Source organism: Lycium barbarum, chromosome 7 (assembly GCF_019175385.1).
Source record: "Lycium barbarum isolate Lr01 chromosome 7, ASM1917538v2, whole genome shotgun sequence".
Classification (NCBI taxonomy): domain Eukaryota; kingdom Viridiplantae; phylum Streptophyta; class Magnoliopsida; order Solanales; family Solanaceae; genus Lycium; species Lycium barbarum.
This window is the reverse complement of record NC_083343.1, coordinates 111972367-111991012: the sequence shown is the minus strand read 5'-3', so window position 1 is coordinate 111991012 and position 18646 is coordinate 111972367. Positions and strand designations below refer to the sequence as shown.

Below are 18646 nucleotides of genomic sequence, written 5' to 3'. Positions count from 1 at the left end.
ATGGAGAGTTGGGATATTAGCAATGTGGTCTCTCCTCATTTAAGTGATTTGTTAGATGACGAAGATCAAGAACTAGAACAGATTCGGAGAGAGCAAGATGAGAAGGTGGGGATGGCTTTATGTCATATAACAGGTAAATACATTTTGATGTATTGTGAAAAATACATGTGCAAAGAACCTTGTCGTACATCAATGCGCTCTGGAAATGAGTTTATTCAAGAGATATTACGAGGAAATGAGACTCGTTGTTATGAAAATTTTCGAATGAAGAAGGCGGTGTGCATTGATCTATCCAATGACCTAACTGATAAATATGGGCTTAAACCCACTTGTGGAATGTCTATACATGAAATGTTAGGCATATTCTTGATGACTTGTGCACATAGAGTTGGAAATCGAATGATACAAGATATCTTTCAACATTCTGCAGAGACAATTCATATACACTTTCATAGTGTTTTAAAGGCCGTTTGTAAGCTTGCAAGAGATATCATTCAACCACATCCAAATTATAATGATGGTTGCGATGCTCACAAGCCATGTAAACAAAGATATCTCCCTTTCTTTAAAGTAAGTAACCCGTTTATGATAATTTGTTATTCTGCATTGTATCTTTACTACCCTTATATAACAAAAGCTTTATGATAGTTTCTTGCCCCTTAGAATTCAACGAGAAAAAAAATGGATCCCAAGTTTCTTATTTTACATTCACTTCTTGTAGGATTATATTGGAGCAATCGATGGCACACATGTTAAAGCTAGATTACCGCAAGGTCAACATAGTCGTAGGATTGTATTGGAGCAATTGATGGCACACAGGTTTTACATTTGCATGGGCTGGGTGGGAAGGAGCAGCTCACGATAGTCGTATATTTGTTGAGGCCCTTCGTAGAGAAGAGCTCAACTTTCCACATCCACGCGAAAACAAATATTATCTAGTTGATGCAGGATATTCACACATGAAAAGATACATGGCTCCATACAAAGGAAATAATGTAAGATATCACCTAGTTGAATTTCGCCGCGGTGCAACTCGACAATTGCGAGAGCCAAGAGGACGCATTGAGAAATTTAACTATTTACATTCTTCTTGTAGAAATGTAGTAGAGCACACATTTGGCGTTTGGAAAACAAGATGGTCTATTTTAAGAGACATGTCATACTATCACATTGACACACAAAGGGACATCGTACTTGATACTATGGCCATTCACAATTATATTAGAAAGAAATGCAATGTGGATGATGCATTCCAAACAGTCGAGAATGAGAGCTATATTCCATCGGTTGATTCTAATGATATTGGCACAACTTCAAGAGCTAACAATGTAGATGTCGAAGATGTAGGAGAACAAAATGATGTCTATTGGATGGAGTTTCGTGATATGATTGCTAGTGACATTTCTAATGCTTGATACTTGTATTATATGAGTATTTTCCACTTCTTGTATTTATAGTGGAGTGCTTTCGGTTGTATTAGCACTTTTATTTTGTGTCAAATTCTTCATCTTTGAAATATAAATTGTATTACCCTTTTTTAAGTCATGTAAAAAATTTAAAAAATTGTGCTCTTTATAGCAGTCCTAGGCAAAAAATGTCCATTTGCTTCCGATTTTTTCATAAATGCCAATAATAGATCATCATTATTAAAAGTAGAAGTTTTTGTTCTACTTGCACGTTCATCTAGTGCTTCAGTTATGTAATTGTTCAAAATGTGGAGGCTCTTCTTTAGACTTTTTTTTGATCCAATGGACAAAAATCTCATAAATTTCCACATGAAGTTGGGATAGAACAATCTTTTGAAAACTGATTTTAGAGTTGTATCCATTGCAAGTGCAATTGAATTATCATCATGAAGTTCAATGGTGAGAATATTCAAACTTTTCCCTAGAGCAAGTCCAAAAATGTTATCAGTGCCAAAACGTATCATTAAATCTTGTAAGTCTACTGAAATGTTCTGTTTTGAAGCCTTGTCTAAGATTAGTAATAAACCATTCTTGATTGCTGGATTTAGTCAACGATATAGTGCATGACCAAGCTTCCATTTTGATAATTCAGGAACCACTATTTTCCTTTGCAAAATTCACTCTTCACCGTTAACATAGGATATATCTGTTGGAGGAAGAAGAATGATTTAATTAATTTCTCATAATTAATACACAACTCTTTCTTGAAACAACAAATCAATATAAATACATTTCCAATAATGAAATAAATCAAGAAGATATTACTCCCTTCATTCCAAAATAAGTGTCTCTTTTAGCTCATGCGGCCCCCTTAAGTAACATGTATTTATAAAAAAAATAACTTAAATAAACATTTTATAGTGGAAGTGATTTTAAAATATAAATTACTTTTGATTTGAATCAACTTTAGAGTTTAAAATCTTTTAAATCAACTTATTTATGGTGTTAACAGCTTTAAGGGTATTTCAGTCATTTTGACAGAAAATAAGTGCTTACAACACTTATTTACCAAACACATTAACAACTTATTTTCAGCATAAACACTTTTATCCAAACACTCAATTGTTTATTTATAAAAATAACTTTCAGCACTTAAAAGTTCTAAATGCACTTTATACATAAAAATCATTTTTTTTAAGCCCATCCAAACGGGCTCTAAATCAAGACTACAGGTTTTTTTCCCCTTATCTAATGACTCGCATAGTTTTAATGTAGCTTTTAATGACAAAATCATATGGGTTGGCAATTTTCTTTTACTAACCCAAAATTAAAATCCTTTTTTTCCTTAATAACCCAAATGCAGAAATCAGAATCTCATAACCAAATTACAGTGATTATTAATATAAATAAAATTTTCATATAAAAGATATAGGTATAGATAATTCAAATTCAATAAAATAAGGATAAATTTTCTCTGGAAAAAATATTCAACGTGGGTCAATATATCACATCTAAACGTGGGGAAAGAAGTAAGATGGGCCGAATTAGATTCGAACATAAATGGTAGAAATCTAGGAAATAATTTTGGTAATGCAATATTTGGATTGAAATTGACAAAGAATTCCTTTTAATTTATATTTCACATACAATCATTTTACCTATAGCTAGGGGTGTTCATGATTCGGTTTGGGTCGGTTATTGATTAAAACCATAACCAAACCAATTTAGTCGGTTTTTAAAAGTCTAAAACCATAACCAAACCAAATAAAATAATAACCACCGGTTTGGTTGGGTTTGGTTGGATTTTTCGGTTTATGACTAGCAGCCATGAGACTTATCAGTAAACATTAAAAAGTTGAAAAAACATGTCTTTTTTTTTGTTCAAACGATATATTTTATTTATAATTTAAGGTGGAACATACATCATAGAAACATTTTCACTATTAGTGATAGTGTCGTACTCAAGCTACCCAAAGTTGCTAAACTATTACATATAAAGCTAAAAACTAACTAAGTAGTGGCTGCACCATTTTTGTCATCTTAATATACATACCTGGAAATAAAGTAGAGCATAAGAGCTTTTAGTTGTTGTTACAAACATACATATTAATTAAACATAAAGACTACCTAAAATTAAAATGAAAATATATGAAATAAAAAAAACTTTGTGTAATGATCCTAAACTTTGGGACAGCACTTGCATTTTGCCCTCAATTCTCCCATTTTATTAAAAAAAAACTTTCTGTAATGATCCCAAATTCAGATGTTTTTCTATCATTATCTCCAAGGCTAGGGTCTCGACTACAAGGAGTTGTTCTTTTCTGCTTTTTAGGAGGATTATCCACGGAAGAAGTATTAGGACATTACCATGTGCTTGAGTTGCAGCAAATGCTGATGTTACCGAAGTATCTTCTATAGGAACCTCCAAATCTACAACCTCTGTCCTTTTCATATGAAAAATATTAGAAGTTTAGGACCCATTCAGACAAGAAAAAAAGAAAGGTATAAATTCGAAAAAAGAAAAAGAAACAACCTAAAATCAAATGGCTGACAAAGAAAGGCTAAAAAATTAAGTTAAAGACATTAGACTCTAACGTGAGCTTACACTTAACACTTAAAGAGTTAAAAGACTTAAAGTCATGGGCTTGAGCATATTCTTAAAAACACGGGTCTTAAACAATCATGTGAAATAAGTAGACCAGAAATCAAATTAATGATTAAAAGGTATAAAATATTTATAATTATTTATGAAAAAATAATATTATACATATAAATAATTATAAAATTTATGTATATAATTTATCGGTTTGGTTCGGTTATTTATTCGGTTATTTTTTAATATAACCATAACCAAACCAAATATTATCGGTTTTTAAAATTTAAAACCAAATCAAACCAAACCAAACCAAATGTCGGTTTTTTTATTCGGTTTGGTTAAAATTTCGATTTGGTTTTGGTTTTAACCAAAACCGTGAACAGCCCTACCTATAGCATCAATAACCAATTTTATAACAGTATGCTATTTAACTTAATATTAAGCTAGGCTACCCTCCTTTTAATATAATAGAGATATATATTGTTGTTATTATTATTATTATTATTATCATCATCATCATCATCATCATCATCCTAGTATTTAAATTGAAAATTTTCTAATTTCCTCATAAAGAAAAATATAGTCTGCACATTTTTTGTCATATAATATTATTTCTTATATGGTAATTTTTTAATTGCAAATATTATAAAATCCATATAAGATATTATATGAATATTTTTAAAATTATATGTCATGATTCTTCATATATGGTAATATTTCAACTGCAATTAATAACTCTTTTTTTAATCCAATCAAATAGAATTTGTTGCCAAGTGGCTTGTTCATTTACACCACTTGGCTTAATATTATGCTAGACTACTCTCTTTATATATATTATTATTATTATTATTATTATTATTATTATTATTATTATTATTATTATTATTATTATTATTATTATTAACAACTACTACTACTATGTGTTGATAATATTGTATGAGTATATTACGTGAGTTCATTATTATTATTATTATTATTATTATTATTATTATTATTATTATTATTATTAATTATTATTATTATTATTATTATTATTATTATTATTATTAATAGTGGTGTTGTAGTAGTAGTAGTAGTAGTAGAAGAAGAAGAAGATTATTAAATTAGATGATATTTTGAACTACAATTAATAACTTCTTTTATAATTAATGCACGTAGAATTTGTTTCCAAGTGGCTTATTCATATTACGCCACTTGGTTTAATATTAAGCTAGACTACTCTCCTTATATATATATATTGATGACGATCCGTTATGATTTGTGAGTAATCCAACAAGACAGTTGATTAAATATAACATGAAGTCATACCAGTTTGTCATGACTTATATGCCAAGATTTGAAATATATTTTTTCTTCTTCTTTGAATTTGTAGCTTTAATCTGAAATCGTGACAGTCCGGTGTGATTTATGCCAAGCCAACAAAACTTCTAAGTTGAATATAACATGAAGTTATACTGGTCTGTCATAACTTGAACGCCACCGTGTTAAAACATATTTTTTCCGCCTATTTATTAGTTATAACTTTGAAATCATTATGATCTGACATGATTTATGAGTATTAATCCAAAATGACATTTAGGTTGAATACATCATAGAATCATAACGATGTTATGTGTTGTCAGGGCGGCATTGAATGCATTTGTTCACTCATTCGGCGACATCGCTTCAAAGGCAGTGATTGGCAGTTACAGGAGTAGACTCGGCCCTCCGTGAATCGAGGCTAATGATTGCGATTTCCCCTATGTAAGTTGTTCATTTGCCCACTGAATCCACACACAATCTCTTTTGACAACTCTCTGGCTTCATATCTTCTCTTCTCTCACCTTTTCTCCCTTTGAAACTTCGAACAAAAGAAACTATGTCTTCTTCATCATGCTCCTCCCGTCATTTAGCCTTCACCACGACTGAGGAACATTTGGACGGGATCTTCGACACCATCTCCGGCGAAGGGACCGACACCACCTCCTCTGCTGACACCCAAGAAATCAATTCGGGGTGAACACTACCGACATCATTCCCCCAGTCCTGAATTTATTGAAGGACTTCCACTCCAGCCAACAATTGGGTTCAGTTATGCAGATGTGCTCTATGATCTATGACGCTTCCATCCCCCCAGTTCGTCTTGACTGCCAGTGGAGGCTAGAAGTCGATATTTCAACGGCCCCTGAAATACCAACATAGCTCATCATGCTACCGGAATGTCGATAGTCTACACTTACCCTTTTACCATTGGCTTTTTGCTACCCGTCCATGAGGTGATCGAGGTGTTTTGCTGTCATTACCAAATCTACATTGCACAATTGGCGCCCCAAGTTTGGAGGATAATTCCGTGTACACAGCACCTGGCTGAACTGGTCGGGCTCCCTTTTACTCTAAACCACCTGCTCCACCTATATTCTCCTCGCATGTTCCCGGGAGGAATGATCCATCTGGTCTCCCGAGGCTCTCGAAGCCTAATCACCAGTGCCGAAGATGACTTCGATCGAGGTTGATATAATCGATTCTTGATGATCCGTACTGACCTCTTGCACCGTGCTTCCCTAAATTTGTTTTCGGAGCCTTGGAACCCTATACGTATGTGTCTTATCCAGATAATTATTCCACCATTTTCTATTTAAAAAGTCCCGATTTTAAGTTTTGTCTGGTTCTTTTGCAGCGGCCCTGATAAAATAAGACTACATGCCCGAACTCTTCGGATGGGTGATGGCTATTTTACGCGCATCTCTCGAGGTTCGTAAGACCTGGAGGAGTATCTCAGCCAACCGCTAGTGGGCCAAGAACCATGGTATGTCAAAAATAATTTTTGCCTCGTTCTAAGACTTAGCCGAGAACCCCCTCAAGGTTTCCATTAATTTTCTCGACGCCTCTGAACCATTGACGTTCAAACCATCTGTGAATGCCGTAGCAGCTCAATCTTCCTGGTATGGCAGGCAACAGCATCCTCTCCCGTTGGGATCTTTCCACGTAGGTGCAGAGCATCTCATCATTGCTCTATTTTACAGCAAATATGTCCTCTTTGTGCGTCTCAACTCCGAGCCCTGATAACGTCCAAATCCACTCCTCAAAGAGAAAGTGTACACGGCCGTATGCAATATAATTTACCCAACTATGAGTCGGGGTCGATCCCACAAGGAACAATATACTAGGCGATTTAAACAAGTAAGGAATTATCACTTTCTACGCTAAGCCAAACACTTGATAATATTTTGATTTAAAGAAAATTATAACTAATGCAAAAATGTAAACTAACTTAGAAAGCAAGTAAAATGATCAATGGCCACAAGCATGGATACAAGGAACTCTCAAGTAACGATCCAATATATTTTATGATATTACAACTAAGAGCAGGTTTATGTTAATAGATAATGGTTTCTAAAATCTCATTGAAACTCTTCCAACCAAATCAATGAATTTCATTCTAAGTTTTTCCAAGCCTTAGAGTGTAATATCAAGCACAACCAATTGAATCTCAAGTAACTTTCCTATTCCTAGCTCAAGTTATTAGATGAGTTTAATGACCCAAATTATTGTTAATTAATCTTTCCCAACCTAGATTTCTTCTTCCGAGCTTAATCAAAGTAAATGGGCAAGTCTTAGGGTTAGCTAATCCCTTAAGAAACATTAAAGAACAAGATTAATTAAATCGACAAAGACCCACTTCAAAGCAATAACAATCATTCAATACATAAGCAAAACAAGAGTTTCATCCAACACTTTAATCATAGAATATTTCCATAAACAAGATTCAAGTGAAGAAAATAAATACTACACACTTAGATATACAATACAAAGAAAGGAATTGAAGAAATGAATTAAAGGTTTAAGAAATGCTCAACCAAATCTTCAACCCCAAAGTGTGGTGTAGGAACCTAGTCTTCAAAACTTGTATGAAAATGGCCAAAGATGTGTTTTACAAACCCTAAAAGAGTATTTATAACATTCCAAAAACGGGAACAAAATCTGGACAAAAATACCCTGCGCGCACAACATGCTACTCGCATCTTGTGTCGCAGGTGCAACATGCTAGTCGCATGTTGTGCCAATTTCTCTGTCAGCACATGCTGCACAACATGCTGCTCGCATATTCAACATGCTGCAGCAAGTGCTACTAGCATGTGCTGCCAGAAAGTGTTTCTTGTTCTATTTTTGCTCCGTTTTGCTCCGCTATGCTCTCCGGGCATCTTATCCTACAAAACAACATAAATACACAAAAAGTAACAACAAAAGTGTTTGAAGAGTCACAAAAGCTTAAGGAATTAGCATCGAATATCCCGTAATTTCACGGCACATCAACACCCTCAACTTAAAGTCTTTTATTGTCCTCAAGCAGATCAAAACAAAAATCTCAATTAGGATCCACTTTAAGCACAAAAACATGACTTTGGTTGGTACCAACAATTAGGCTACAAGCATGTGAAGCTTCAACCAAATAACTTCCTTATTTCAAAATACAATATCAAGAATGCAATAGAGATTTAAAACCATCAAGCAACAACACTCAAGCCTCAATAAGTGACTTAAAACCACTAGCTTACTAGATATGCTCAGTTGACTCAACTTTGAATTTTTCAACATCACCAATCTATCGTAATCCATATGCCCTCACAAGAAAGAAAGTCCCAAAATCACTATATTCACAACAACGACGCAAGGGACAAATACACAAAAGTCACTCACACTCAACAAAGAAGTTCTAGTGCTAACAAATATCACACCATAAGCTTGCCCTTATTTTCGTTCATCACTAACTCAAGAACATTCGGTTGGAGATCACATAGGGACTTTTTAAACTTGTAATGTAGGCTTAGGGAAGGGTAGGATAAATATTTGGGATACAAGTGACTACGCCCTCCTTGAACACTACACATCCTTTTGTCCACTTTCCTCTTCATTTCAAAACATCACTCCTTCCTTTGCATACTAGTTTCCCCAATTATTCCAACTTCTTTTTGTGCAACCATTTTCTTGATTTCTAAATATATTTTTTTGGCACAAAAAGTTTGCAACCTTTTTGTATTTTTCAAATTTTCTTCCTTTCTTTTGACTTTTCCACAACACCAACCTTCACCACTCTCAAGCAACACTAACACCCCCAACTTAGGCTTTTGGCCTCAAATTCACAATTTCATGTTCAAGGAGGGAAAGGTTCAAAAGAAAGACTTTTCATCAAAAAGGGTAAAGGCTTGTAATGTGGCAATCAAAGAAAAGGTCATAGGCTCAAATGGGGTTACTAGTGATATTATTTATGCAATGGTAGGCTAGAAAGGCTAAAGAGGTTTTTTCAAAAATCACAAAGATAGCCCAAGGTCATCTCTCCAACCAACATAATCAAAATTAGCATTGAAAGACTAACCGGGCAAGTTCTAGATGATAAAAGTAAACACAAGAATTATTCAATAAACACTCACCACACATGGCATATGAACTAGTCAAGATGGATCAATTTTACTTCCTAAGCAAGAACAAATAGAGCAATATCTCATCATCCCAAGTAAAACTTATCTAGTAGGTAAAGAGTCACAAAATGAGCCAAAAAGTTGTCACAAAAATCATTCCTTCTATGCATCTTGCTTCTCTTTTCACTTAAAATTTCACTTGGAGGGGTATGCTTAATTAAACGCTTCACAAGCAAGAAACTAATTCTATTAGTACCAAACAAGCCAAGAGTTTTCACAATTTTTCCTCAAAGGATCACCTACACCTAAACTAAAAGACTAATTAAAGAAGCTAAGAAAGAAAATAAACTAATAAAAGTGACTAATCCACAACATGCCAACAAAACAAAATCTTCAAAAATTTGAGCAAGTTCCATTTGTGACAACGTTTATTCACAACCATACCAATAGTCACAAAACAAACCCGGCAAGGGCACACAATATCCATATAGAAGACAAAAGCCCGGCAAGGGCACAATTTATGCATAACCAAAACATAATGTGCTACCACATGCCACCTCCAACTACAAACATTGCAGTGACCTCACTGCACATAATCAAAACAAAACATAAAATAGTTTGAGGGCAAATAATTTTTTTTTTGTCAGCACCTGCGACTCGCAGGCATGACCTACGGTTCGCAGGTGATGTCACCTGATTTTTTTTTGAACTGTCAGCACCTGCGAAACGCAGGCATGACCTGCGAAACGCAGGCATGACTTGCGAATCGCAGGTGATATCACCTGATTTTTTTTTCAGCAGCAACTACTGGTTTGGGGCTGCTCTAAAAACCCGACCTGCTCAAAACAGCTCCAAAAATTCTAAAACTTTGTGGATTAGTCAAAAGCAATAGAATAAACTATTCTAAAAAATAAAATTTCAAAAACGAGTTGAAATTTTGAAAACGATGGGTTGCCTTCCACCAAGCGCTTAAGTTAACGTCGCGACACGACGGTTAACTTTACAACTTTTCCCTCCACTTGGAGGATATGAATTTTCACCCCAACTTCGAATCAAGATTCCGGTGATGCTCGTGAGGCGGTGGTAGGAAAGCAAAGAGGCCAACTCTCGGGTGTCGTATTTTGTACTTCTTGGCCCGTAAGTGAAGCATGTCATTTTGTCTTCTTGGCATAGCAAACTTCAAAATGAAAACGCTTTCTTCTTCATCTCCAAAATTCTCCATAGGCTCGGTTAGTTCAACTTCCATATCATCAACCAAGCACAATGTTGAAAAATGGTTGGAATGTGGTCCAATGCGCTTCAATTTCAAATTCACTTCATTTTTGGCATCCTCACCCAAAAATGAACTAGAGTCTTCAAAAACCATTTCATGAACTTTTTTATGCAACTCTAGTATCATTTCTTCAATCTCGGCATCTTGCATTATTTTTGGATTGGTCGGTTGGCAATTCATCATTAGCTCTTGAAAATCAATCTTGACCTCTTCTTCATTGGAAACCAACTCAAAACTACAATCCATGGCCCTTTGATATTGAGCATCACATGCCTCAATCTTTGCATTCAATTCGGCCTCCAATTTCCGGATAGCAATTTCAAGTAGCTCCACTTCTTGACTTTGCTCAACATGCATTTTTAGAAATTCTTCCATCATTCGACGTCTAGACCATAAAATATTTTCAAGAACAAGCAAATCAAAATGATTTTTGTCTGTATTTATTCTTTGAGTTTGAGATTGCAGAATGAATTCATCAAAATTCTTTTTATCAACATATCTCGTGAAATGCCTTCACGGTGATCCCCATAGGCTTCAAGTTGTTGAGCTTGATTCATTAGCCAATCATGGCTCAAAATTTCTATTTTTTCAAGTTTTTCTTCATTGTGAGAGTCGTCCAGCTCTTGTAAAAATCCATCCATGGTGAGATACACCTTTTGGATAGTTTCATCATCTCCATGTTGAACTTCTTCCCACAATTTGGTCAAAACTTGCCCATAGTTTTCATTCCTCCCCATTATGCTTTTCAAAATTTCCTTAACTTCTTCTTTTTGAGAATTGGAAATTTCTTCTTCAAGATTTTGCTCTTCTTTAAGTTGAACCACTTCTTCACTTTCACAACTTTCGTTGTGGACACAAGAATTTTCGGGCTCATCTTTCAAATTTGAAATCTCTTCTTCAACCAATTCATTTTGAGGAGTAGACACTTCCATGACAATTGAGGAATTTTCATATTCTAATGAATCATTCATTCTTTTCATAGCTTCTCCATTTTCTAAAATGGACTGTTGGACGAGTTTTCGCTCTTCCTCCATTTTAGCTTCCCGATCTAAGTAATTTTGGAGCATTGCCATGATGCCTTCATATCCGGTACTTTGTCCTCCACTTGTCATGTCATTGTCCCTATCAAACTCAAAAGGACAACTAGCATTTTCATTAGAACAACTTGGGGGAGGGGGAGCAAAATAATTAGGACAATACCCCAATGTCCACCTTGACCACCACGTATATTACAAATATTCTCATCATAGGATTGAGACGGTGCACACATCTCTCTCCCGGGAGCATTTTCACAATCTTGCCAAAAGTGGGGTCCTCCACAATATGGACATGGGTCATCAAAATATAGGTTGCAACCATCAAACCCATTTTCATTCCAAGATGCCATAGAGACACAAGTAACAAAAATAAATAACAAAAAAATAAAAACTAACACAAAGAAACACAAAAAATCACAAACACATATTCACAAGTTTGAACCAAAGCAAGTAAGCTTACATCCCAAACTAACCCAAATACGCCAAATTGTTCCCCGGCAACGGCGCCAAAATTGATAACGTCCAAATCCACTCCTCAAAGAGAAAGTGTACACGGTCGTATGCAATATAATTTACCCAACTATGAGTCGGGGTTCGATCCCACGGGGAACAATATACTAGGCGATTTAAACAAGTAAGGAATTATCACTTTCTACGCTAAGCCAAATACTTGATAATATTTTGATTTAAAGAAAATTATAACTAATGCAAAAATGTAAACTAACCTAGAAAGCAAGTAAAATGATCAATGGCTACAAGCATGGATACAAGGAACTCTCAAGTAACGATCCAATATATTTTATGATATTACAACTAAGAGCGGGTTTATGTTAATAGATAATGGTTTCTAAAATCTCATTGAAAGTCTTCCAACCAAATCAATGAATTTCACTCTAAGCTTTTCCAAGCCTTAGAGTGTAATATCAAGCACAACCAATTGAATCTCAAGTAACTTTCCTATTCTTAGCTCAAGTTATTAGATGAGTTTAATGACTCAAATTCTTGTTAATTAATCTTTCTCAACCTAGATTTCCTCTTCCGAGCTTAATAAAAGTAAATGGGCAAGTCTTAGGGTTAGCTAATACCTTAAGAAACATTATAGAACAAGATTAATTAAATCGACAAAGACCCACTTCAAAGCAATAACAATCATTCAATACATAAGCAAAACAAGAGTTTCATCCAACACTTTAATCATAAAATATTTCCATAAACAAGATTCAAATGAAGAAAATAAATACTACACACTTAGATATACAATACAAAGCAAGGAATTGAAGAAATGAATTAACGGTTTAAGAAATGCTCAACCAAATCTTCAAATCTTCAACCCCAAAGTGTGGTGTAGGAACCTAGTCTCCAAAACTTGTATGAAAATGGCCAAAGATGTGTTTTACAAATCCTAAAAGAGTATTTATAACATTCCAAAAACGAGAACAAAATCTGGACAAAAATACCCCGCGTGCAGAACATGCTACTCGCATCTTGTGTCGCAGGTGCAACATGCGAGTCGCATGTTGTGCCAAAACCGTAGCATGTTGTGTCAATTTCTCTGTCAGCACATGCTGCACAACATGCTGCTCGCATGTTCAACATGCTGCAGCAAGTGCTACTAGCATGTGCTGCCAGAAAGTGCTTCTTGTTCTATTTTTTCTCCGTTTTGCTCCGTTATGCTCTCCGGGCATATTATCCTACAAAACAACATAAATACACAAAAAGTAACAACAAAAGTGCTTGAAGAGTCACAAAAGCTTTAGGAATTAGCATCGAATATCCCGTAATTTCATGGCACATCAAGCCCCGGCATGAGATTTTACAAACGTATCTACAAGAGCAGCAAAAGAGTCAATAGAATTTCTGGGCAAGAAATTATACCAAGAATGTGCCCCTTAACGAGCGTGTGTTGGATTTTTTTTAGCATGATTGATTCAATCTCGTACCGCTTGAGGTCGTGTTTGATAATGGCCTCTTCGAAGATCGTTATGTGTTCCTCCGGATCTGTGTTTCCGTCATATTTGGATATATCTGGCATTTTGAACTTTTTTGGGATGAGCACTGGAAACGCACTCGGGTTGTATGGAATCTTTATGTATTTCCTCACTCCTGCCCCTTTTAAAGACAGGGAAGCCCTGGGTATTTAGCTCATCCGGTCGAGAACTTTTTTCTAACTTAGCGGTCATCGCTAAGTCTGCACTCTGATTGACTGGCTCTAGCTCCATCTGCTCTGCGTCCACCTCGGGAGTCCCAGGATCCTTAATAACCTCCGGGTTATCCGTAGGGCATTTAATCGATGTTCTTCCAGCCGTGATACTGATGAGCTTTTCCATGCACTCTATCATGGTGTTGTTCGACTCCAGAACTGGTGCTAGAGTTATTTCCGATGAGGGATCTTCCGGTTTGTACATTCCTTCCACCCTAGGATGAGGGCGCCTTTTCCTTTTTTCGGAGTAATGTCCTCGAGGAATCTTCTTCCTGCTTTCCGCCGAATGGTCAGGATGGTCTTTCTCAATCGGGCTCTCGTTTTGGACCTCCTCCGGGGGTTGTGTTACCTTCTCCCTTTCTACCTGTTCTTCTAATTCTGGGTTGATTTTCTTGTTAAAGTTCTGCTGGTTCCTCAATCGTGAGCCCTGCGGGTCTCTCATTCCTGTTGGAACACTGCTCCTTGACATGCTGGTAGCTGTTTCAAGCATGGTCAAGTGCGTTTTTTTCGCTTTGACAAAACAACTCCAGACCCAAGCGAGTCTTTTAAGATTTTCTGCTTTGGATCAGGATGACACCACATATGTCTATCCCTATAGACGACGCCAAACTGTTTTCCGGCAAAATCAGATTTGACGAAAAAATGAGTTAGAGATTTGTGTTTGTAGGGTTTAAAGAGAAGTGGATGTATCCAATCCCGAGAACTCTTTTTATGAGCCCGGTCAAGAGTATTTTGGATCGTAATAGAGTATAGCAAGCCACAAAGATCATATAACAAGATTCAAGTTGCTAAAATGACAAGAAAGTCTACTAGAATGGATTACAAAATCAGAATCAGACAAATCATGCTCCAACTTCACACACGAGGACAATCACAGAAGAACTGACCAAAGATACTAGAGAGATTAAACAATTTTCCTACTTAGTCAAGTGATGTATATTCACGTGTAATGAATCAGAATGTCCATGGGATCTAGTTCTAGAGTCCAAATGGAACTAGTGCTTTGTAAATATTACACTTGGTTGATATAAAATTTTCCAATTCGACAAAAAAAAAAATGACAAGAAAGTGATGATTCCGTGTATATTACTCGTTATTGAAGATAAAAACAATATTTACAATAGTATGAGAGAGAAGGAAGAAGATGCCTTCCTTCCACCATAAGTTAAGTTTTTATAAGCCAATCCTCAACTTTTCTAACCTCATAGTACTAGTGATGTGACCATTCTGCCACCCCAGCGTGCATACTTGCAGCGACGCTCTAATCGAGGACTGTTGACGTAACGTGAGTTGGTGAGAATGAGAACCAACTGGACAGTTCCTGCAGTCGTAACGGGTATCCGGGTCTCGTGACCGGACCCTGATGCGCTTTTACCCCCATGCACTTAAAATTATCAATTCCTCACAAATATCAAAAGCTGAAACATATTTTAAATACCAATTCTAAAGTATCATTTTTTACTGCAAATCACCCAAAAAGCAATATACACTAATTTATATTCTTGAAGTGACGCTCTTTAAATATAATAGCATCTGTTTATTATTTTAAAGTGTCGTTTTCCAATTATAGTAATAACCATTTTGTTGTTTTTGATACCCCTATTATATAATCTAAGACCCTGTTTGGACATGATTTGAAATCATGATATGAAATCAAGATAATTTGAAGTTGAAATTTTGTTTGAACATGCAATTTGAATTTATTAAGTTGTATTTTTTTTCATAGACATAAAAACCGCACAAGTTGTGAAAACCGTCATAACTTCTCATTTCTTTTACAAGATTACCAAATGAGCAAATCATAGTTCATAACAAAATTAATACGCCACTAAAATGACTTTCTAAAAAATACAATATCAATTGATCGAACTGTAGTTCAATAAAAAAGAAAATTGAACATGAATTGTAGTGTAACTACTCTTTAATATAATCCCTCCATATGATATGGACATTTGGTAATGGTTGGTAAGAGTAAATTTGTTAAAAAAACTTGCGGATATTTTAATATTTGATATAAATGGTTGGTAAATATATCTACAAACTAGTGAATTTTTATTTTTACAAAATATAAACTTATGGAATAAGTTTCACATTTTAAAAAATATAAAATCATCTTTTTGAAGAATTTGGAATTTGAAATCATGATATGAAGTTGAAGTTGAAATTTTGTGCAACTTGCATAAACAAACACTAATTTGAAATTAAAATCATATCACATGGCCAAACGCATAATAAGATAAACCCAAATTACACAAATTTTTCTTCAAGAATTAGTGGGAAGGAGAGGTATGATATGCTTGTCCAGAGACTTTGTGGCCAACAGAGATATGTGGGTTCAGAGATTCTTGATAGATTTTTTTAACATATATATATATATATATATATATATATATTTGTGCTTGACAGGATTGCTTACAGCATGCTTTATCGAGACAATCCTGGTCATGGGTGCGAGGCCAATGGATAATACAAGTGAATAGAAAATTATACTGTACGAAAACCTAATAAGCGGAAAATAATATATTTCCTTTTTGATACTAATAAAAACGAATACACTTGAGAGTTCAGGGAATGAGTAAAAGGAAATTGTTTTGCTTCACGAGAAAGGCCTTTTAACCTCTATGGGTTTAATTATTAAGACATTAATATCAAACCTAATATATTTTTAAAATTATAGTTATATATATATATATACTTTTAATGAAGCTTTATAAGTATATTTGTTGGATTTTTAAGAGGTGTGAATGAGAAATAGAGGAAAATGAAAATTTGTACAAAATTCTTTTGGTAAGGAAACTTTGTCCCTCAATATTGATTATTGATTAAAGAGAGGAGAGTTACATTGTTGTGCTTATATATAAGAGCATTTCTTCCAATTCTGAATAGGGCTGTTCAAAACCGAACCGCCACCGATAATCCAACCGTAAAATTGGCTTATTGGTAGTGGGCTATCGGATTAGCGGTTGGGGAATGAATTAAAATTTTGTAGTTAACGGCTTATCGGTGCGGGAGCGGATTATACAATTTTCTTATTGGGCAAACCGTTAACCCGTTAAGAATTTATCATATTTATAATTTTACCCCTAAACATATAAAATATGTATTGTAAACCTAAAACACTAAAATCTAAAGCTAAAGCACTAAAGTGAAAAGTCTGAATCATCAGTAATTATCTTCGGTAAACTCTTCCATTAACCATAAATTATTATTATTATTATTATTATTATTATTACTATTATTATTATTATTATTATTATTTTGTGTTGGAAGTTACTATTGCAATAATTGTGGTTCCAGAGAAAGGTGGTGAAGTGATCACCATAGGAAGGGTTGAGATTAAACTTGTGAATTCTTAACTGTTAAGTCCTGCCCTATGACAATGGGGCTTAATTGACTTCCTAGTTGTTAAATTATGAATAAAACGTTTGTCTTTCTAGGCAAAAGAAAAAATAGTAGTTACGTAATTTAACCGATACACCGCCCGATAACCGTCCAATAATTGTTGACCTGATACCGAACCAACCGATATCTTATCGGTTGGCTAGCGGATTAGTACTTTTAAAAGCCGATAACCGTTAAGCCAAACCGTTAAGCGTTGTTATCCGCCCGATAAGCAACCCTAGTTGAAATTTTGGCTAAACGTTGAGGGAATATTTGGGTATTTTCTCGAAAAGAAATAAGATAAATATATACTAGTATAACTCTAATTGAATGTTTCTTCTGCTGTATATAAGCATCTTCGGTGCACATGTTCTTTCTTTTAATCAGTTTCAAATATAATTTGACAACTTTTCAACTGGGTTATCCACCATGGCCATATTCACTAGGGTTGTTCAGAATTGAACCGCCACCGATAATCCAACCGTAAAATTGGCTTATTGGTAGTGGGCTATCGGATTAGCGGTTCGGGAATGGATTAAAATTTTGTAGTTAACGGCTTATCGGTGCGGGAGCGGATTATACAATTTTCTTATTGGGCAAACCGTTAACCCGTTAAGAATTTATCATATTTATATTTTTACCCCTAAACATATAAAATATGTATTGTAAACCTAAAACACTAAAATCTAAAGCTAAAGCACTAAAGTGAAAAGTCTGAACCATCAGTAATTATCTTCGGTAAACTCTTTCATTAACCATAAATTATTATTATTATTATTATTATTTTGTGTTGGAAGTTACTATTGTAATAATTGTGGTTCCAGAGAAAGGTGGTGAAGTGATCACCATAGGAAGGGTTGAGATTAAACTTGTGAATTCTTAACTGTTAAGTCCTGTCCTATGGCTATGGGGCTTAATTGACTTCCTAGTTGTTAAATTATGAATAAAACGTTTGTCTTTCTAGGCAAAAAAAAAAAAATAGTAGTTACGTAATTTAACCGATACACCGCCCGATAACCGTCCAATAATTGTTGACCCGATACCGAACCAACCGATATCTTATCGGTTGGCTAGCGGATTAGTACTTTTAAAAGCCGATAACCGTTAAGTCAAACCGTTAAGCGTTGTTATCCGCCCGATAAGCAGCCCTAATTCTGAAATAGTTGAGAAGAAGTCAAGTCCAGTACCTCGGTCGTCATTTGGCTATCTTCTTGGACCAAGATAATCTTTGTGTAGTTCGTGACTCTCTTTAAGTTTGACGAAATTGTTGGCGTTTGAGGTATTGCTACTCTAACAATAGGTATATCCGTTCTATCCTACGAAGAAGTAATCCAACACCATGAGTATAGTCAGGGGA

General features: G+C 34.9%; 1 protein-coding gene across 1 annotated transcript; it reads left to right on the top strand.

Moving 5' to 3' along the window:
• LOC132601748 (uncharacterized) lies at positions 1–1415 on the top strand. Its single transcript, XM_060314814.1, has 3 exons — positions 1–570; positions 722–773; positions 820–1415. Exons 1-3 carry the CDS (start codon positions 1–3, stop codon positions 1413–1415), a joined length of 1218 nt encoding a protein of 405 aa, XP_060170797.1.
• Positions 1416–18646: the final 17231 nt, after the last annotated feature.